The 24,075-nt window shown below is 35.3% G+C and overlaps 1 protein-coding gene across 1 annotated transcript in view; it reads right to left on the bottom strand.

The window, feature by feature from the left end:
* The window catches only part of KCNH7 (potassium voltage-gated channel subfamily H member 7), a 242,519-nt gene that overhangs the window by 42,743 nt on the left and 175,701 nt on the right, over nt 1–24,075 (bottom strand). The window contains exons 9-10 of the mRNA XM_067298547.1: nt 11,067–11,492; nt 1,592–1,991 (exon numbers count right to left, since the gene is read on the bottom strand). Of these exons, the coding sequence (XP_067154648.1) occupies nt 1,592–1,991; nt 11,067–11,492 (826 nt within the window). The remainder of the gene's footprint in view (nt 1–1,591; nt 1,992–11,066; nt 11,493–24,075) is intronic.

The raw sequence follows: 24,075 nt of genomic DNA, 5'->3' as shown, positions 1-24,075 counted from the left end.
TGACAGTCTGAATAACAGATTTTGAGTAGTCAGGCAACTTTTCTATTTAACTGAATGTAGTTGACTAGATTATAGGACTCAGTTTCAGGTAACAGAGGGTTATAATGTACTGTTGTACCCAATCTCAATGATGTATTTTAAAATATATCTGAATGTCAGACAATTGTACCAAAACATTTGGAAATTTTTGGACATGTAAAACAAGGATTTCAGTGTAAATAATTCAATTAACTCATTGACAATTCAGCTCCTGATTCTTCAAGCTACTGATGCACCTGAATACCAGACCTGACAGAAATAAGACTCTCTTAGTATATCATATCAGAAGACTGGGACCTGAGGCTGTTTGGTGTATTTCTCTTCCCTTCCCTTTTTTCTTCTTTTTGTTTAAGTGCATTTTGTAAAAATACCAAAGGAGAAAGCACAGTATCATCAGTGTATTATTATTTATATCTTCCTGAAGAGAGCCCATTACTCCTTTCATCTAAAGGAGAAAAGCTTCTGTGAACTAACTCCCTTTAATGTTTACATTCAGCTATTGAACTTTGGTGAAAATTTCAAAGGTGAACTTTCCTTCTCAGTGTCCTGAACAAAAGCAATTCAATTAAAAAGTAAGCTCTGAAACAATAAAACAGTGGCCTTCTCTAAAGAATGGTTCTTTCTTTAAAAAATATTGACTACATTTGCCATGAAGTATTGGCTGATTTTAGAACACCTTACCATTATATATATTGCCTTTAACTAATATGATCTATAGAAGGGATAAAAGTACACAGTAAATTAATCAGTTTTTTGCCAAAAAGAGGAACATAGGAATTGCCACACATTTTAGATCAATCTGCCAATACTCTGTCTACAGACAATACTTTCTCTGAAGTACTACTTGAAAAAAGGCTAACTCTGAAACTGGCCCTGCTTTGAGCAGGGGTTGTACCTCCAGAGGTTCCTTCCAACCCATATCATTCTACAATATTATGATCTTAGACAGTTCTGTACTACCTTATCCAGTGTGGAAATCTCTTTTTAACAACCACCAGTTGGCTTGTGTCTTGCATAGACCTTCTATCCAATCACCAAAACAGTTTAATTGACTATTCTTTTGATTGCTTAGACATGAGAAGTGTAAGGAGTGCACAATAATGCTTATACTGCTCACACTGCTCATTCCACTGTTTCAGGTAGTAATATGAGAATGGAAGAGATGCATGTTTATCATTGGATGCATAGTATATTCTCAGAAATCTCATCCCAGCTTACTAAAATGCTCAAACAGTTTTATGTGTTTTTAGTGAAAAGAATATTTAAAAGCAGTCACAGTTAGTTAGATATATGATCAAATACCTTGAAAAACTGTAGCTTTTGTCTAGTATCCAGTTTAATTTGGTCCAGTCTAATCAAAGAAACGTTGATACCTCAGACTTCCTTATACTGGATGAGTCACCACAATGTATTTTCACATATAACCATTGTTTTCCTTGGGAATTTGCCCTTCTGGCTGCATGCCTATAATTTTATTAGCCTAGATTCTGTTAATTCATTTGCTCAAACACTGAGAAAAAAGAAAAAAAATGAATAAGATAAATCTACTTACAGCCAATCAACATGACACAAATGGAAAAGATTTTCTCTGAGTTGGTGTTTGGAGACACATTTCCAAATCCTACACTTGTCAGACTGCTGAAGGTAAAATAAAGTGCTGTAACGTATTTGTCCTTGATGGATGGTCCAGAGCTTGCATCACTTTTATTGTAATGCTTTCCTAATTGTTCTCCTAGAGAATCCAACCAGCCAATCTTATGAGACAAGTAAGGTCTTTCTACATTTCCAATGGCATACCAAATGCAAGCAAGCCAGTGTGCAATTAGTGCAAATATGCACATGAGGAGCATCAGAACTGCAGCACCATATTCTGAATATCTGTCCAGTTTCCGTGCTACCCTCACCAAACGCAGCAGTCTAGCTGTCTTCAGAAGACCTATTAATGTTGTTGTCTGTAAAAATAAGATATAATTAGAAATTGATTTTCTCTATTAGCAAATGTACTTTCAATTAGTCAACATGAATAAACCAGTGCAAATTCTATAATTTTTTAGGAATAAACAAAAACAATAGAGTAACCCATTTCAGTGCAATCTTAATTTCATTTTCTTTAAATCATTAAATTTATTATAAAAAATAGTGAGGAAAATATTGTGATGCACTTTTAAAATTAAGATATATTGACAGTCATCATTTTGAATATTATACTTAATCTGGACTCTTGAATCTACCTTAATGGATTTAAATGATACATTAGATTAATGTTGTTTTGCCACTCTCAAGTCTGCAAGTTATTGGAAATACTCATATGACTGGCCTAGTAGGTAATCAGTATTTATGATGTTTGAACAAAGCTGTGTGACTGTATTTGATCATAACTTAGAGATATCTTGCAATGCTCTGACATATAAGTTCTAGAGGAGAGAAAAACATAGGACAGAAATGTTCCAAAGAGAAGTATCTTATTCTGCATCTATTCTTCCTGTGTGTCATGGTCAAAAGGCTCAACACAGGTAAAAGAGGAGCCATTGTGAACAGAAAATCATGGAAAAGTTCTTGTTGCCATATTCCAGATTAATTTTCTCTTTGCATCTTTCATCCTATGGCTTGTAGGTGTTGTAGATAGCCACTAATAAAAGTACTCCAACATTAAAAAAAAAAAAAAAAAGAGTCAGACATAAAACAGGAATATATTCTAAGCTTTTAGACCAGAGCTGTACCATGTTCCATTGCAGCCCCCTTGGGGACTGGATTTCAGATGTTCTTTGTAAAGGAACCTAATATTTAGCAATGTCAATTTACAATTTTCAAATCAATCAGTGAATCCTTTTCAGGCTTGTTGTTAATTCCTTGTAAAAGAGATTGTCAACAACATTATAAATAGTAACTACACTATTTCAAAGAGAGCTTAGCACCATTTTTTCCTCCATTAAGTCTGAATGTATAGTAAAGCACAGTAAATGTCAAGACAGTTTTTAGTGCATTTTTTTCTTTTTTAGCATGCATATATAATACATAACACTTAACAACTGGAGAAGAGTTTTCTTAGACTTATAAAACACTCCAGTGTTAGTATGTGGCATATTAAAGCTTTCTTTCAAGAAGTACTAAACTAGTTTTTATGATTTATTAAATCTTTGTATATTTTCTGTGTTTCAGGGTAAAATCACAAAGCCCTTGGAACAAAAGCCATGCTTTCTTGGCTGCATTTGTCAGTGGACAGCTCAGTATATTTATAACACATGTAATTTTCTCATACTACAATAACACATTGTGATAATTGAGTAATAGCACTAATTAAACCGCTGTTATATATGATGGTGAGAGATGCCAAAAATGAAGAAACTGGCAGCTGAATCAAAGCTCATTGGTTGTTTAACAAGTAAGTAGAAATTGTCCTGTGACACCACCACCTTTCTTCTAGTCTTTTTCCTTATTGAATATATATCTCAAAAATATATACAGACTGATATATCATAGGACATGTCAGCAAGCAAAACCAATGTATAAATGTCTGTATTTTCTAAGTAGATGGGCAACAGGATAATGTGGGGTAATACTTTTTGATTCAACTTAATAACATCACAGAGAATAATTTCAGGGTGAATTTCTCATTGCCTTATAAAAAAGGCTGTTTCATTGATTGTGACTTCAACAGTTTGACACTCCATTTCCTTCAAAGAGTTATGTTTAGACAGAGCTTCAGCATGTGAATATTGCTATTTGGTAAAACTTTTTGTAAGGTAGATCAGGCTTTTTCCTATTATGACCCCTTAATGGCAGGAGCAATCTTTAGAGAAGTGGGACCTTCTAGTGGGATTGTTGGAACCATTCTATTATAGATGTAGTCATACCTCTACACCGAGCAACATATTGTTATAGTGCCCCTTAAATAGATCAGAAGGCAGACTGTGACTCCAAGGTATGTCAACAGTGTGCCACCCCATTCTTAAGATAAGACTTGCTAATATTCCACATCCTCAGTGTCAATCCCATACTTAGACAGTGGATTAGCGTGAACTCTGGAGTATACTGGAGGTTTATAATACAAGCAAATCCCAGCTCTTCAGGGTGAAATGGGCCCGAGTGAAACCAGATACACTTTAAACCAGTGCTCCAGTGAACATCTTGAGTTTGACTTTTCTTTAACACAGTGGAGATGCTTTGACCTTAAGATACAGCTGGCAGTAGAGATGGAAAGCATGATCTGTAGGATCTGATGTGTTTTTACCTGCCTTCCACTTCTCAGTGTAGATGTAGCTTTCACAGAGTAACAGTCCACCTTCCATGTGCCACTTGGATCAGGAGAGAAGCACTTGGCACTGGAACTGTGCCTGGTGCAGGGTATATTCCTCAGCTCGCTGAGAATAGTTTGCTTTGCACAGCACCTGAGGAGGTGGAGGTCCTGCTCTGTCAGTTACCTGTCTTATCCCACCCAGTCCCAGAAATTAACATCAAGAGTTGTGCAAATAGCAATCTGATAGACACTTCTCTTTTCTCTGAATTGCTTGCTGCTGTTATAATCACACATGATATTATCAGCTGGACTACAAGTTCAAAAGTTGCTGGATACTCATGTCAGGACTTTTTTTTTTTTTTTTTTTTTGGTATAGCAACATTTATTTGGGCCAGAAGTGTATAGATATCTCATAACTACTGAAACTGTGAATCTGGACCAGTAGGAGATGGACACAGAATCATTTTTCCCCACTATGGTATATTCAGTGCAAACAGCATTCCATTTACAGAAGGCATTTAACTGTATGCCAAAATTGGAATTCATTAGGACTACAGCACATACTCAAGTGCTTTCAGAATTCAAAGCTCCTACAAGACATTGACCAAGTCCTTTTTTATTAATAAGATATATTAAAAAGATAGAGAACTTAGGTAATGCCCATTTTAAATAGATTCTGTGGAAACAGACATTATATCCTTGAATTCTCCTTTTTATTACAAATTAATAAAAAGATCGAGAAAGGTAAAAAAAAGAGCACCTTAGATGTCTCTATTGCACTTTGCTAAGTTAACATTTTATTAATCAGTATAGCTAACATAATTTTGATATTTTTGCTCTGTTTGGTCATTGTGCTGTTATGGCCTTTGAAAACACCTTTTGTTTTTCCAGCTATAGTTCAGGAGGCTAACCTGGATTAAATGTGCATTTGTGTATACGGCAGTAGTTACCCCATAGTGATTCTGGTCCTAGCTACAATTGTAACTGTTCCCAGAGATAAGTCCCCCAAAAGAATATATTTTTCAAAAGGAAAAAATAATCAAAAGTGATAATTTCAGAAGGATGGGAAAATACATAATCTTGAATGGCACAAATTGTGTAGTGAGAAAATAACAGAACCATCAAAAGAAAACATTAATAGGAATAATTGCTTCAATAATGTCTTGAAAGTGAAATTTCCTTAAATGAGGGAATGATCATCCATGTTTGTTCATCTATATGATCATCTGTATGCAACAGTTTGTTCTTAATAACTTTGTTAAGAATATCATTTTAATAGACAGACTCTGAATAGACTAATGTTAGAGTTTGACCCCATAATAGTAGGTATTTATAGTGCTGAAAAATTTGCAGGCAGAATACCTCTAGATAAAGGATACTGAGATGCCATATACTTCTGGAACTGCTTTTCATTTTTGACTGTTAGTAATTAATTTTTTTCCTGGGGTAAATAATTGGGTTTTTATGTTTTGACTTTAATAATAGCACAAAAAATAAGTCACAGGTCATGTCTATATGGTTCTTTCATGCCTACACAGTTCTTTCCACGAGCTAAGCAATAAGAGACATGATATCTTTATTTTTTAGGAAGAATTTTTCAGTTCTCCTATTGAGAAGCTTGAAGAAAAGTTAAATTTTATCAGTTATTTGCCTTCTGGTGTAATAAAAATGACCTTGTAAAAACAAGAGTTCATGGATATTACATTTTCTAAGTATAGGACACTGAACTTTTCTTACCAAATCATTACCTACTACAATGGATTTTCCTTAACTCTGATTAGTCATATCTTTTTAATAGTGAGATTAGTTTAGCCCTGATGTTAAGCTGACTATGACAGTGCTGGACAACAATTGATGACAGCATGATTTGAAACAAGAGGGCATAACTCTCTCTGATTGCAGAGGGTATCATTCAGAAGTTATTATTGTACCAGTAGACTGGAAGAGTGAGCTGGTATTAGCTAATTAATTAAAGGGCATAATTGGTATTCTGTCTGTGTTAAGAGCCATTTATGACTCAGGACTTTATCACTGATGGCCAAATCCTTAGTTTTGCTCTAATTCTTTTTTTTTTTTGCTTTCTTCATGACATCCATTATCATTAATGTCTAAATCTCTATAATGTCATCTCGTCTCTTTTTTAAACTAAATAACCGACTGATGTATATGAGTAGCTCAAACTGTCTCTTCCAATGTGCATTAACGTGCATTTGCTTACACAGTATTTCATCTGCCAGGGTCTTTTCCAGCTTCCTGGTATTGTTAGGTCCTCCTCAGGTTCTCAATAATTTCCTGTCACCTAAATTTTTTGGTAAAACCATCACCAACCTTCATGTCCTTTTTTGCAGCCTGCAAATAAATCTGTTAAATATGAGCATAACAGCACCAAGCACAGTTTACTATATTCTCTCTCTCCGAAAAATCTCTAATACATGACAGAATTTGACCTTTCATTCTGTCTGCTCCATTTGCTTAATAGCCTCCTATGAGCTGTGCCATTGTTGAAGATCTTTATGTTATACGCATCGTCATACTGAAAATGCTAGTATAAACAGCAGTTAAACAAAACTATAACAACTAACCAAAACTTCTTATTTGCAGCAGGGTGCTGGTTCTCCAACTGCAGCTGATAAAGGACTACCAAAAGGGTCTCAGAAGAACTGTCTGCAGAAGCAGTGCTGGGATTTCTCTTGCTTCATCTTGAAAAATATAATTAAGGGAAGACAAAATGAATACTAAATGCTTCTCTAAAATTAGCCAGACAACTAAACAATTTCCAAAGATTCTACCCTGATATTGCATGATCCCAGCCTGGGAAGATATCAGTCCACAGAGCTGCTAATGCAAAGGCAGACTGCCTATAAGACCAGCTATGCAGTCTTGAGTATGGAAGACTCAAAATTCCTTGGAATAGGTTTTGCAAGTGAGCACTGGAAACTATGATATTACTCTTTTCCTGAGGTGTTTCCTGAACTTGATTTTCAAATAGATTTTAATTTTAAGGGAGGGCAAAATCTACTCATTCAAACAGCGAAGCTGCAGTCAGGACAGGATTAGGTTCAATCTCTAATTCTAGAACTGTGTGATATTCTTTTCAGTTCACTTTAACAGATATATTATGTAAGGGACTGAGTAAGAGTCATATCAAAACTGAGAGGAACAAGAGTGATTTGATTTATATGTCTTCATTTTAGCCCCCAAAATCTTTATTTTCTTGATGTGTTGTTACCAATAGAAGACACATTGAGTCTTATATTTCATGAGTATGCTGGATTTACACATGATGATGTATTTATTTTTATTTCCTAAGGCAACATTTTTTCTGTTGGCATAGTTTTAATTATGTGCTGTAAAACAGCTTTGATCACTATTATTTGTACAAACAGCAAAAGCCTTCATGCTTTTCTGCATATTTTAGTTGAGTGTTATTTCTCACCTCAATTTAATTAAACTATAAATATGAAAATTTTCTTGATGAAGCCATTTTCTTCATTTGCCTGTATGTTTTACTGAGGTAGATTCTAGAAGAACGGGAAGAAACTCTGCTTATCTATACACCTAGCTGATCGTAGTTTTTGACTACGATGTGTCAAACTTTGAAGTGAAAAGATGATGGATACATGAAAAAGTGCATTTTTTAAAAAGTACACACCTAAAGATGTCCAGTAATCTTAAACCGCATTCCACTTGTACATGCACAACATCTATGTGTGTGCTTTAAAGAGATGTGCCACTACACCTATATTTGTTTAAAATTCAAGCCAGACTCCTCAGCTGAGCAGCATGATCAAAAATATACTATCCAAATAATAGAAAGTCAAAATCCATGTGTCCATTCTTCTTATCTCCCCAAGTATCAGGGTGTCACTCAACATTGGAAATACACACACAAAAGAAAAAGCCAATGGTTTACCACCAGCCATAATCAGTTTGTGTTAAGAGCCTATTTAAACAGGAAAGTTAATTTTACATTATATTAGTTCCTCATTTAGAAATTGGAAAGTCAACTGTCCTTACTCTGTTGCTTTCCTATGGCTGACAAAGTATGGCTCAAATGGAAGCATTCAGATAGTGCTGCAAGTGGTGTTTGGACTATTATCTCCTGCCCTTTGTAGACTCGGTTTGATATCAAGGTTTTTTAAGGCTGGGTGAGCACACATGGAGTTCTCTTTGGAGCTTATGTTGTTTAATAAAAAGAATGTGCAATACAATTGTTAGTAGGGGGTCTTATGTGAAGAATCTCAAGATAGCAAAAAAGAGCTATTTCATTAAAAAGATAACCCTCATGACTGAAAAAAATCTATTAAATGAACGGAGCTTCATTCTAACAGTTTTACATTTGCTTCCTCTTGCTAAACTATCAAAAATGGTTCATTGTGGAAATATTACAGTTTGCAGTGTAGGAAGCAAAACTAAGCAAATAGCAGCTTAGAGAAAGTAATCAGCATGTTCAATGCCGTGAACGAGAGACAGAAGTCATGATGGCATGATGAACTGGTCATAAGGTGGATGACCTCATTGCTGCTTAGATAAAAAACTAGATTTTCCAGCTAGTGAAACTGTTCAGTTATTATCTTTGGATGGAATAAATAATTAATTTACTTATATCTGCCATACAGAACAAGCCTTTAGGAGTACTTGTTTACTACTAATCTGTACCATTACCTTATCACTTCAGCATCTGGCTCTCCACTTTAAGCATGTCTGTAATAGGGGAGGGGTGGAAGAATGATATTCAGGGTGTGATCCAAAAAGCACACCTTCAGTGAGCCTTGGACTTGATTGCTGTTGTAATTCCTTCTTGTTGTGCCACACCTCCTAACACTGAAAAAATTGTCAGCACAGTAATGAGTGCTCAGTGATCAGAAATGGAAGCAGACCACCCTTGAAAGGGAATGATTTAGTCCAAGTTTGAGGTAATGTCATTGTCAAAATAATTTCCTTTCATGTGTCTATACTAGCAAAACAGTCTACGTTTCCTACCAGGTAGTTAGATAATAACTCAAAAAAAATCCTAAAAGAATGATACCTATCACAGATAATGAATGCCAAAGATGAGCAAAGTTTCTGTTGAATCTCTGAGCTTTTTAGTCAACTTCCGTATAGAAAAGTTCTTTTTCGGTAAGAGAACTATTAACATGTTCCCTCTGTCCTTTAAATTACTATCTCTCTCCTCTTATTGCAGTCCTTCAATAAAATGTATTTTTACTGCATCCTGTTCCCTACATTTATCTCCAGACTACTCATTTACCTTCGATGTGTATGCTCTTGTTAAAATTAGTAGGAATATCACTATTGATGAGGAATGTTACTGTTGATTTCTATGAATGCTGAACTAGATCACATTACCATAATGACTATTCAGAAGTACAGGAGAGGGAAAAAATTTTATTATATAAAGTTTAAGAAAGTGAATTAAGAAAAGCATGAGTGATATTCATCCTACTTCTGAATTTTTTTAAGATTGAATAATGTCATAAGATTCTCAGGGTGCATGCAGGTATGTGCCAGTTGTTTTCTACTGACCCTTAAAGGCATGTTTAATTATGTTTACAGGACTTTGTGAGAATAGCTAGGATAGGCTTAAAATTTGATCAGGCTCTTGGAGCAGACATATTTGCTCTCACAGCAAATGACTTTTCATTCTTGTCAGGAGCTTTCCTTTAATAAAAAGGAAGTCATTTTGAAATGAAAACCTATTTTTGATCTTTGTGTATGTGCACGTAACAGTCTCTATGTTGTAATACCGAGGGATCCAGTCAGATTAGTATGATTCATGCTAAGGTTGCCAATTAATCTGTAGTTTTCACTTTTCTCTTCTCTGTTAATGAGATACACACTTGCTCACAAAACTTTCTGTTCCCTTATGTCACGAAAAATTGTATTTTTTAAAAATGGATTTATTGTGTCCTTTGAAAAATGACAGAACCTCATATTTTGCTGGGTTTGCTGCTTTTTTTCTAACTGCTGTATTCTAGACATCACAAAAATAATCTCTACTTGTCAGTTCAGTTTTCATCAAAAAATACGCTATAACTTTAGCCTTTCTTAAATTAAATACAAATGCTTTAGAAGGAGGCAGAACTGGGTCGGACATCTAGAATATAGTGTATGTTTTATACACCTTTGGGCAATTTTCAGATGCATACACTGAACACTTTGTTAACCTATCCTATGGATAAGGCAAAGATATTAGTCATCTGGACTGCCAGTCTGGCAAGGTTAACCCCAAATAATCCTTTTTCTTTCTTTTGGAAGTACGCATTCTTGAAACAACAGACAACTGCCAAATCCTGTTGTTAACTGGTATTAACTAATATAGTTTACTACGCTTGAACTAATCTCTTTTACATCGAGTAAATATCTGATGTAAAGATTTTGTAGAGAGAGAATTTATTTTAATGCTTTAATGCCAGCCAACACTCATATGTATTATGGGCAGTTTTTACAAAGCAAGCAGTAAATCAAAGGAACATAAGTAGTTAAATAAAAGCATTGGAACAAATCCTTAGTACATGATATATTTATTTCATTATTTATAAAGACAGTATCAAATATGGTAAAATGAAAAAACACTAGCAGAATCTTTCAACTTGTTCTCCTGTCAATGAAAGCTAATGTCCTATATTATTCTACTAATAAAGATTTAATTTTAGTTTAATTTTAAAATATGGCATGGGACTACTAAACAACATATTCATTGACAAGAGAAATTATATTTGGATATAGCAGATTATCATATTAAAATCAAAACTTGAGACTGAAAGACTTCTCATTTATTTAAGCTTACCTCTTCAGAGCCAGAGCCAAAAATCAGCAGGTCAAAAGGTATTGCAGCAACCATGTCAATTAGGAACCAGCCTTTGAAGTAGTGAATTGCTATTTTTGCTGGGTCACTTACCACTTCTTCATTCTGATTTACATATGTTGTTCTGAAGTTTATTAGAATGTCAATGATAAACATAATATCCACAATTAAGTCTACCACATTCAGTGGGCTGCAGGAATATCCACACTCTCTTCTCTTCCGTTCTTCACTATCATTCAGAAGGAAAGCAGCAGAGTAAGGGGTGAATATGGCGGTGTATATTACTAGCAACAAAATGAGCCAGTCCCAAACAGCTTTGAAAGGACTATAGTGCAATATAGTAAACTTGTTGATGCGAGGTGTCTGGAGCTTATATTCTGGTAGAACATCAGCTCCTAAGGATAGAACCTAGAATAGGAAATAGAGCAATAATCAGGGCAGAATATCCATTCCTACTTTCAGTAAACTTAGCAAGTACCATGACAAAATTAAAAAGTACTGTAAAGCAGTTTGGAAGGTTAAGCTTCAATTACTAGGTCCTAGGGCAGACTGAACTTCTGTGAAATTCATGATCTCTACCAGGCCTAATACATTTATTGGGAATTTTACACAGTAGGTTGACTCTTGCTCCCTCTACCAACCCTTAAGTGGCATATCTAGGCTGTAAAATCCGCATACTTATACATGTCATCAAATTCCCTAATCCATCTCATGGTAATCTTGCCAGCCCATTCATGGCCAGTGCAAAGACCCTCTTGGTGATGCAGTGATTTTCTCCTAGAGATCTGGGGTAAGAGAGGAAAGCAAGCCTATTATCATTGACTTAAATTCACTACACAAGAGTCTACATCCACTAGAAAATGTTTAAGGCAACGAGAAATCAAAAAGTTAGAGAAAGATTTATGAATGTCCTTGACAGCTATCCCCGCATGGAGTTTCATGCATGGACAAATTTCATTCAAGCTATAGTTACTGTACAGCTAAAGATGTGACAAAGAAGGTTATTACAGAAGTATTTTGGCAGTATTGCATTTTGCTAGAGTTTCACTTCAGCTTTTGTCAATGTCTAAAGCTTGTTATCATTCCTTTACAAGTGTGGATTCATTATCTGTTGGTGTTCTCTAAGTTGGATTTCAATTTTACTTGGAACAGTTTATGTTTGTATGTACTGCATGATTTGCCAGCTCTAGAAGTTGAAATGTTTGCTTTGTTGCAAAGAACAAGCATAGTGCAGGCACCAGATAAAACAAACTTCTTTTGGCTGCTCTTCCAGTCTGGCTGAACCCTGACATGAGGAAAAAACCTTTAAAGATAAGAAGGTAAATTAAGTTTTCATCTCTATTCAACGCTTGGCCTAGTTATTGAGACTGTCAGCAATGATGCTAATTATTGCCATCTGTGCTGCAAGTGCTCTTCAAATCCTAGAGGATTCAGATCACCATTTCACACAAACCAATGAACAAGCATTAGATGGTGACAAACCTTCAGTTACTACTCATTTGGGCAAGTGACATAGTCAAGAAAGATTATACCCATTTTCCACCAGTTACTTCTCCTTATTCTTTCTCCCCCTTCTCATTAGGAACAGTGCTGTTTAGAAAATCAGACCTTTCGAAAATAATTAAAATGAATAATTATACTGAAATGAGATTATCACTGGAAAGAGAAATAACTTGCCAGCAACACTGTCTGTTTTTATTTGCCTGTTGTTTAGCAGTAAGTCTTTTGGGATTTGAGATTTCACCTTGTTCAAGATTGAGCAATTCCATGCTCTTCAACAAAATCTTTTAAGATTATAAGGGTCAGCACACTCCTTTCTGTTTAACTTGCCAACAGCAAGTGTTGTATAAACCTTAGATCCTCTCCTTAGTAATCTAAGTGGCACTACTTATTCAACGAAGATCTACTCTGAAAATATTGTGAGAACACCAAGGTTAATAACCCCTCTTCTCCTTTGAGCAATAAAATAAGGAACGATTAAGCCATCCAAAAGATTATACAGTACCTTCAAGCAGCCATTAAACACCATGCTGAGATGATGGTAAAGACTGTCATCTATGTTTTATATTGTTACTAGGACCTGCACTTAAGTAATGGGGCTAGCTATATTTTTATGCATTAAAGACACTAGCTGACAGCAAGCTGAAGCAGAAGCATTGCTTTGTCTCTGAAGCAGTCTTATTACTTTCAGACCCCCACCAAGAATATTTTCCTACTACTTGAGAGCTGTGTGAGTATGTGTGGTAGGGGAACCACTATTTGTAAAATTTGTATCAGAGTTCTGCTGCATTTTCAGACAATGAAGGAAATGGATTAGACCACAACAACGATAAAGTTTACTTCATGTTTCTTGCAGTTGCTTGAAAATTCCAGCCAATGTGCTTCACTTCAGAGCAACTCATAATATAAATTGGACTTACTCCCCTGAAATCTGGCTCTTATTCTCATTTCAGTTAAAATTATTTCTGGGTTTATTTAGACTGAGGTAGGTAAAACTGAAGAGTACAGAAAAAAAAATCAGGGAAAATGAGGGAACAACAGGAAAAAAGTGACCACAGCAGAAATGGATCCAGCTTTTTCATACTAGTTTCTTAGACACACACCACAGGAGAGATTGACTGATGGTTGTTTCATATTCATAATGCAATATAGAACTTTAAATTCTACATTGCTTATTCCCATGCAATTAGAAATAAAGTCAAGCACTCTTTATAGGACTATTATTGTTTGCCGGCTCAAGAGAAAGAAGCTGGAACTTCGTTTCTCAAATAAAACTCACAGTTGTGTGTACATAAAGAAGAGAAAACACACATTATTGCTTTTCAACGGAAACTGATTGAATATAAGATTAATTTATCTTTTTGCTGTTGTGTGACATCATTGCAAAGCTCAGGTACTGGTGTTGGTCAGTCTGTATTTGTCTTTGGCTGGATGGAAGACTTTAGTGTCCTTAGCAATCTACTCAAAAACCCTCACTGTTTCTACTTACTTAAAACTTACTTAAAAAAAGATGTTGAAAAATTCATTGTTAACAAAAAGACATTTTATTAACTTTTCTCTTTTAAACAGTGAAACTCTTCTCATAATTTAGATTGTGAAACAAGTGGCTTAGGGAATGAAAAGTTTTTAAGAGTAATGCTCTGCACTGGGAAACTTGGCATGATATCAAGCCTAAATATTGCAGTGTTTAAAAGGTCTCTATGAACCCTGGGACAGCACATGATGGGAAAGCCAAGTTTCCTGACATCTTACTAAAGTGAACATGATATTAGGTGGCAAAAGCCATACTGGCTGTAATGAGTTTTCTTTTAAAAAAATTTTAGTGATATTCAACTTTGATGAAATGTCATTTCATTCCAGTTCCGCTGGTAAAAGCAGGAATGCAGTTATAACTGGTGTGTTTTACCAGCAGTATTAGATGATAAGATTTATTCTATTTGCAATGACAAACTTCCAAAGTTGAATAAACTGTATTATATCTTGCCTTTGAGTAAAGAACCTTGATTTAACATCCATCTTTTCCTGTGTCTTCCTGTTTATCTCAATCACTGTTAAACCAATGCTGCTGCAAGTTAGACGACTCTTCATTCAACTAGACTTATTGACTCTGAGAACCTTGCTTCAGGCATTTCACATAGAAAGGGCTGGTGAATGTTTTTCCCCCTTTCTGGGTTTGTGTGTTCATTTCTTAAAATCACAAGTCTAAGAGGGCACTTATTAAAGAAGGGTTGCAATGTGGGGACATATATTTCAGGTACCCAGGAAATATGGAGTTAGGTCAGAATAACTGTCATAAATTCACACAGTTTTAGATAGGTTTGGATAGGTCTTCTTCTCCTGATACCCCTCCCAACTCTCTCTCTTACTGGCCTGCTGTCTTCTTCCCTCTCTCTTCCTTTAGACCAGTGGGGCTCATGGAGGTGAAAGAAAGAAAAGGGTTTGAGACAAAACTAGAAATGAAGTGCACCTGCAGTTATAATCATTGTACACTATAGATGACACAAATATTGCTGGGGCTCCAATACTGGCTTGAAACTGGCAGTAAAAGGATAAAAAATAATCATTGACTAGTATATTCTCTAATTCTCTGCCTAGTAGCATCCATCTCCATTGGATATTTGGCATGAGTTACTCTCCTCCTTCAGCAATGGTTGCTACTCACAGTGTCTATACATATATTCCCAAATTAGTTGAGGATTTTTAAATAAAACAGCATTTAAAAGCATCCCACCCATAAAACATCTTGTGTAAAACTATGGAAGATGCTAGCAGTCCACAAATCTAAATATAATGTTAAAATGGTCTGTTTCTAGGAAATGCTATATGAAATGAAAAATATTATTTTGTCAATATCTTGGTGGACCCAGTCCAATGCTAGACACAAAGCCCTGACAGCTGAATGGATGATCATTTCTGCATCTTTAAGGCAGGGAAGCTGTACTGAATATTGAAACATGTCAGCTTTTTGTATCTGAGGGACTTAAATATCTTTATTGGGTTTTGATCTTGAGGAAACTGCAAAATTACCTGCTGTAAAACTGTAGTCAAAAGCCAGCATATAAAATTTACACAGAAATGTAAACAAGATGATGATAACAGAACCAAGATGGTTTTATTATAGCCACTATTTTAGCTAGTCAAAAATAAGGGAAGGAATTTGGAAGAACTGTTGAATTTTCAGATCTTTTAATCCAAATACAACATTTCAAGTTGAATCAAAAAGCCAAAATCATCCATACTCCTTATATGAGTGTAAGCAAGAGAAGGTGACTACACAAATGAAATGTAATGTGTGTTCTGTTTTCTTAAAGAGCTAAAGGAAGAGATGACATAGGAACCTTCATACTCTCATCAATTTTATAGAAGGCTCTCAGATTATTAGGCTAGGTTAATCTCAATGATTTCTAAGCAATTCCACAAAAATGAAATGCTATTTGGATTAAATAATGTTTTCAGCAGGATTTTCTCCTCCATCCAAGCCTATTGTTGGGACTAGGAAATCAAGGAAAGCGGTCTCTCCTAAATTAAAGTTAAGCAAAATTACTATTCTTGTTTGCTCTCAGATGCAGTTTATGGTGCAGAATGAACGTTCATTACTTTTGCAACTATTGTCCAAAACCACTCAGATCTAGAGTACAATCTCTTCCTTTTAATATGTAGTTTTGAGCTCATTTTAAGATCTTTGTTAATAAGGCCAATAGCAGTATTGAACAGGAAAAAAGCAGGAAAGCAATGAAACAAGAAAAAATCCTTATACAAATACAGAACCTAAAGCCATTTTACTGTAGTAATCAACCCCTTTTATCATGACTGTAGGCCTCAAATTCCAAGTGCTGCTACAGTTCAAAAATGAAGCAATATTACTTCAGCTCTAAAAGAGAGTATGATTTTGCATTGGAGATTTTATTAGATGTGTGGTCTTTTAGCTGTGAGGAACTCTCTTCTCTTGATGTAACCTCTTCTGGTTCTCATTTCTTCCATGTATTGGTCTACTGAAGCTATAGCTATATCTAGCAAAGACATCTCTTCCCTTTTCTTCTATATTCATAATATTACCACAAGATCCCTACGGACTGGACCTTTTAAAGAGATGTCTGAATCTAAAAAGAACTAAAAATAAATATTATGCAAGCATTACTGAACAAATGAAAATTAAATCAACATTTGCTCCTTGATGGGAGGCATTACCTAATTCCCCAGAGGATTATTACGGCCTTTCCTATTTCAGACATCTTGATGATTGTCTTCCTTGATGCTGACATGAGCAACTAATAAGATTACACCAGTACTGAAAGAAAGATGAAGTGCTTTTGATTTAGCACTCCCTCCAAATACAGCATTACTAAACCACTTTCACATACCAGCATTACAATGCATTTTTATTTGTTTTTCAAAGGATAGCCATTAAAGAACCTCTTAATCAAAAAATGCTGATGGTGGGGGAAGTTAATATTTGTCTTCCAGTTTAATCTTCTGTCTGTATTAACACTTTAAAATTAGGTAGTATGATACTTTGTATATAACACTTATATTTACCTTCCTCTATCAGACAGCTTGAAGTATATCTGTGAGGTATTATAACACAATATTTTAAGGGTCTTCATATTTTTAAAGTTAAGCTTTCGTTAAGGTAAATCTGCTGCTGTGTGAAAATATGCCTTGACCTTGCCTGTCCTTTATGTCCATTTGGGACTTCAGATACAAGGGGATAAAAACCTTTCTCATTTAAACAATGAGCTCAATATTTCATTGTTTGCAGGGTCAGAAATAGCATAATAGACTTTTTTTTCTTTTTTGGATTGTACCCTCGTATTCACCAAGTGTAATTTTAGGTGGGCATTGAAACCACACTTTTGTTACTAATGGCTGAACATGAAAAACTGAAAGCTTATCTGAGTGTATTTGAATCATTTTTGTTCCAGAAGTCAAGCTGTTTGAAAATGCCACTAAATAAAGCTTTTTGAGTTAGCCAAGGACAAACTTTTTGTGGCAACCTCAAGCTTAAACCAAGAAATGCTGGAACCAAGAAATACTGGAAAGGTTTTGGGATATTCAGTAAATTAATATTCTGGAAAAGCTGAAATTATGGAGATAATGAGGTAATGTGAAATATAAAGAAGAAGAAAAATAGGTTAGCTTGGAGTGATATGTGTAACCTATCTGATCTGGGGTTAACTCATTCTTGTAATAAATATCTAAGCAATTTCAGTGAAGTAGAAAGTTAATGCTGTTTGGTGTTGCTAAAATTTAAGAAAAAGAAAACTTAAGTTCTGATCCCAAGCCTGAAGCCCACACCCATATAGTATATGTTCCCATCAGCTGTATGACTCATCTGCATACAGTGATTGCAGATGGGTTGATGCCTTGAAATTAGAGCAGCTGTATTGAACGATTACTGGGCTTTCACTAAGAAAATATCCTATGGGTGACAAAGAACCAGCTGGGCATTGCTGGTGTTTGCACTGTACATATGTACTGATATCCATGAACACTGAAATCTCTGGGAATGTAATATTAGATCAAAGAACTCAAGGAAAAACTTATTGCAGTACAAAGCAGACAAAGAGGCCAGTGTTATTTTCAAAGTAATTTGACCTTCCATGTGAAAGATTTACAAAGATTCCTCAAGAAATGTGGTCCAATTAGTCTCCATTTGACAGGGTAACATCCCTCCTCTGTGATGATGAGAACTTTCAAATCCACTGGAATTTGAAAGCAATGGGACTTCCTGGGAGTGCTGAGTACCTTGTAGGATTGAGCCCATAAAGTGGCCCACTTTCATATGACTACCAAAAAATTTGATAAATCTATTCAGATATTTAAATATGTAGTAACATAAAATCATCAAATCATCAAGGAAATTTATGTGTACCATGAGATTAAAGCATTATAACAGGATTTGTTCAGTAAAATTGTGAAGATTTCATGGAATTAAAATTTTTGCGGACATTACTGTCAAACAAAATTGTTTCACCAAACTTGAATATATGTAATAATTTAGAAAACTCTTTATCTCTAACCTATCATTAGTCTCTCATGAAGATAGAGACTAAAAGAGAGGAAGTATTTTTCTAGTTCATTTTCCATCCATTATTTACCATGAAAAAATTAGAAAATTGAGCTTATAGATCGTAAACCTCAGGAGTCTTTTCCTGCCAGTCAGTATGTAATTACTTTCATACTAGTGGGTAACGCATCATCAGAGTAATACTTAAAAGCCTATAGGTTTATTGAGTGTGCTTTACGGAACTTTAAATCTTAACATAGTTATTTGCAGATTATCAAAGAAACAAATATTAAAAATCAACTATTTTTAGAAAATGTTAATGCCAGAATACGTATTAAAAGTTGCGTAACTCTCCTCTTTATGAATTCACCAAGAGGTGTCATTTCAGAAGACAGTAAAATGCTACCTTTCAGATTGCTAAAGAGTTTGTTATTCATTGCTCTTCTAGAAACACAACCACTAAGCTGTTTACAAGCGTTTATATGTCTGACAACAAAACATCAAGGGTCACATTTGTAATATGGCCTTAAATTATTGTTGTAATTTTTAGTCACCCACAAGATATTTTCAATCATTAGTTCATAGCATGTCAATGAAACAAAAGTAGATTTTGTGCTTGTTGATGTTATCTTGTCTTCCTCATAACATTTATGAAAAATGTATATTTCATTATTATCCATTTAGACTGTTTTGCTAGCTGCCAAACATTTTGATGCAGTTAAAAAGGAGCATAAAAACTGTAAAAGGATATATGAAGAGTTTCATGGAGTAAAGATGAAGCAGCTATGGCATATGATTACAATACTTACTGGGGTTTAGGAAAAAGGGAGAAAAGATCCTTATGCATACAGTTATACTTAAATTTAATCTTCCATTTCATGATAAATAATTGTTCCATAAACAACAGAATAAACAAATGTTCGTTTCTAGAAAAACTGCACCTTGTAATTAGACTCCCTAGAGTCTAAAAGGTATGAACTTCAATTGCAACTACTCTGGTAGTTGGGGAAAAGCTTCATTCAGAAATGTCTGTCTCCCCTGTCTCTCAGTGTTTATGTCCTATCAGCATATGACCACCTGGTTCACTTAAAGGAGACATTTAGTCTTAGTCTTCTGTCCAGCTTCCTGTTTTCACAACACTTGTAGGAATGTTTCCTGTATTACCCAACCTTTTATCAAATTTGGTCAATACCATTTCAACCAAAAGGCATTTGGCAAGGGGAGATGGAACAGATTACATACATATGCACGTACAACAATGATTACAAAAATCATATTTCATTAGCGAATAAAAGCATGATCCTGATTTCTAGAGCAACACGTTCAATTTACATTGGCTATGCAGAGAAAATGGGTTTACTTGTGATAGGGAGCAGACAATGATGAACTGAGCAGAAGAATTTGCCTTTCCTCAGTCAGTAGCAGGATCTTGCATTAGACATTTTTTTGTTTTTCTGATCTAAGACACATACTTGGGCTTTGGGGAAATATGGCAAGACATGGTAGGACTCTTACAATGATTCTCCACTAGCATAGGATCTCTGCTACCCTAACAATAAGGTTGTGTTAGCATGGAACGGGTGAGCAAAATATAACTCCTTGAGAGGTTCTCTCTCATCTCTGATATGCTAAATGAAGCTCATGTTCAGGAGAGAATAGGACTTTTTATTTATGGATTTAATCAAGGAGATATGGGAATCTTTTTGGTGCTACAGCTGATCACATGTACGATTGCAGGCATCAAAAGTTCAAACCAGGATAGATGCCTCACTGTAACCTCTACTTTTCCAAATGTTGTTTGTTTTCTAGCTATATAGACTATATCACACTGTTTAAACTGCAGAATGGGCCATTAACCATTGCAGTTTCCTTAGCTTACTTGGTATTGCAGATGTAAAGAAGAGGGAAAAAAAGCATAATATACCTGGAAATTACGATCTTATACAAAACTTATTTTTCAAGCGTTGTTTGAAAACTTGGAATGAGGCTGTAGTCAGCATGCTACCCTAACAAAATTTATCAAAATAAATTGGCTGGCCTATAACGAGTTCTAGAGGATGACCATAAGCCCCAGGCACTGATTTCTTGCTCACTTCCAAACGCTAACATCATTAAAGACTATGCTGCAGCAAAAGGTGTAGCTCTCCTTAGATTACAATGTTCCACTGCTACCGCACCTACAGACCAGTGAAACTGAATTTCTCTGAATATAATGAAGTGGTACGGATACAGATATGAGAGTATACCATACACTAGTTCTTTTATTTCAAAAGACAGAAGGTTTCTTCATTATTAATAGAATCCATTTAGAAAGATGAACATATTCAAAGAGGATGGATAATTAGATTAAAGCAAAATGCAAAGCTGTGACATGAACAACTTTACTTACTGTTTAATAACTATTCCTCATTTATTAGCAATAGCATTCTGAACAGGCTATGTCTGGAGTTGAACATATCTGCTTGTATAGACTTATGTGCAAGTTCCTAATACATTAAATAAAAAAAGTAATTACTACAATTTTCATATTTCAAAAGATGCTGCTATAGTGTAAAATTGGCAATTCTTTGAATTATACTTGAAAATACACCTGAAATACCTTAAAGATAATTCCACTATGTGTCACAGTAAATGATTTATTGAGCTGTAAAAGAAAAAAAACTTATCTAAATCTAATACAAGACTACCCTGATATAAGGACAAAGAAACTCTGAGAGTTCTCTATGTACTATTAATATCAACTGAATATTCATGTAATTTATGTACTTTATTTCAGATGGATTTGTATTTACAGTATAATTCTACACATAGAAATGCAGATGGCCTGAACTAGCCACCTTTAGTAAATATTTTCTAGAGATTTTTGTTGTATCCTGTTCATTAATTTTATGCTCAGCATCACCTATACTACCCATAAAGCTCAATAAATGCTTTGTAACTACGTGTTAGCTCGTTAATTAGCACACTATTTCATGAACATAATATTTGGGATTCAATGACCCTTTGATTTTTGATTCATATAGCTGGTTCTTGATTTTTCCCCTGCTGTGATTTTATTGATATTTCAATATAATTTTAAAGACTGTTCCCCTTCCTCCCTCCCTTCTTTTGAAAAACATTATCTCTGAACTGGAATTCTGGGTCCCCACTCCTCTATTGATCCTGCTACCAGTTATGAGCTGAAAGCATTATCCAAGTTCTGACACATTACAGGTAATAGATGAAAAGAATGACCTCATTTGGCTTATTAATTTTGAGGGCATTCAGAATGCATCAAATAACATACTGTGCTGACTGGATTTAATGGTCTCTGCTTTTTCTTACTGTTTCTGATCCTATGAAAAAAGAAAACCCAAACTCTAACAAACCCCAACAGGAAATTTTTTTCAGCTGGCAACACATCAACACCAACAAACCCACATGCTTTTCTCCCACCTCCTGTCCAAGCCAGAAGAAAAATATCCTTGTTGCTGTTGCTCCTTTATATGCCTAAGACCACCTGGTTCCTGATAGTAGATGATAACTCTTAATATTATCACCAGTTAATCCTCTTTCTATCTGCAAGTTGCTGGAATACTTTGTTTTCACATTTAGCTTATTTATCAATTTTTGTCCTCAGAAGTATAAGGGAACTTAACTACTTCCTTTAAAAAGTTATCTTTTAAATTATGTACCATTTTTTTTGTTTTTTGCATTAGCTAGTATTACACTAACAGAGAAACTCAAGTTACTCGCAAGAAATTATATTAAATTGTCAGCTGAACATACTTGCATTTACTAGCTGAGAAAAGTGACTCCTAATAGGAGTGAATATGTGATTTCAGGTAAGTGCTACATATTGTCTGCCCAGGTTATGGTGTTTGGTGGCTAGATCCAACACTGGTACTACAATGCTTACATTTGAGGTGCTTCTTTAGCACTAGAATAGAGTTCAGAATCCAGACTTCATGGAAAGTGCACTGGGAAATTTTCTTTAAGGGTTAGGACACTTGGACAGCGGGGGAGGGAATCCTGAGTGTTAGTCCATGCATGTTTTTTTATTCTTTTCTACAGATGTTCCTTTATGTAAGATAAGTAACAGGCAAAATACACTGGGACTACAACTCGGTACTTCCTCCTTCTAAGCGAGTACTCTAAACATTAGCTACACCACTAGTGTTCCTTCTAAAGTGCCAGCTCTTTCTGGCCCATGTGATCCACAGCTTTCTGTCCTCTTCCCTCCCCTTTTCTCTGTACCAGTTTCTATTGCTATCTATTGCTGGGTGACTTTCTCCTGGAAAATATATGCTTATGCCGATCTAAACATGGAACTTGTTCCCTGAGCTAACATGGTAAACCCCTGACTCTGATCTAACTTTGGAGTTAGTGCTGTTTTGAGTAGGAGATTGGGCTAGAAGACCTCTAGAGGTCCCTTTCAACCAACATTTTTGTATGGTTCTACGGTTATGTAAAAGGTGGACTGTGACTCCCTTTGTGGTTGCTCTAAGGCAGCTCTAACTGCATTATGTGAAAAGTGTTATTTCAGGCCACACACGTGAAGTGGAGCAGAGGATTCTACCAGCTCTCTGGATCTCAGTGGGGCATAGGCAGGGGCTTGACTTCTTGCAGTTCATTTTGGCACAGTTCTGATGGGTGCCAAAACTGTTGGTTTTGACTAACTCACCAAGTTTAGAAACTTCCAAGGTCAATCCACCATGAAGTGGGAGTTTTGGGGTTTAGAGTTACTTAAATGCTGCCTACACTTTGGTTTTGATCACTCTCACTTACTTGTAGGGCATTAATTCTTACATCCTCAACCTATTCATCAAATCCATCATTTTCAAAACAAGCTACAATGCAATCTGAAAGGCTGTGTCTGCTTATTTGTCCCCCTATATTAGCACCAAGACAAGAATGTTGCTTTGAGAAAGGATGCAATATTATACAAAACACATAGTCCATTCCATATTAGCATCATGGAACAGCCCACTGAGCATTTGGTTCACGTCAGTAACAACAAAAAGATCATATGAGAACTGATTACTTGAAATTGTAATTCACAGAGGATACTAGATACTCAGCAAGACCAGACAATCCATTTATCAGAAGAGTAGATCTTGAGGGAAGGACATGGACTGATTAAAGATGCAACCAGGTTACATGTTTTGAAGCAGCTGAGCCTTCCAACTGCTCCATTTCCACCATATGTTGTGAAATTGTCTCAAAACACTGCAGCAGTTCAGATGTCTTAGACCATTCAGCTGTCACAAGGAGAAGAGGTGCTACTGGAAACAATCACCTTCAGAGAATATTTTATCATTCACTATTGCTCTGAATCTATAACTAGATCAGCCATTTTGTTACTTTATGCAATAGCAAATAATTCAAATGAAAATGCTATATTTTTCTGAAATCGATCAAAACCAATGGGCCTTATTTTCTATTTCCATGCACTTTGTATAGCTGCTTGCTCTAGTGCAAAGGAGCCTGCTCTCCAGGTTTGGT

This window comes from Apteryx mantelli, chromosome 6 (genome assembly GCF_036417845.1).
Source record: "Apteryx mantelli isolate bAptMan1 chromosome 6, bAptMan1.hap1, whole genome shotgun sequence".
Lineage (NCBI taxonomy): Eukaryota > Metazoa > Chordata > Aves > Apterygiformes > Apterygidae > Apteryx > Apteryx mantelli.
Note: the sequence above shows the minus strand (reverse complement) of the source record. Positions and strands in the feature narration are given on the sequence as shown.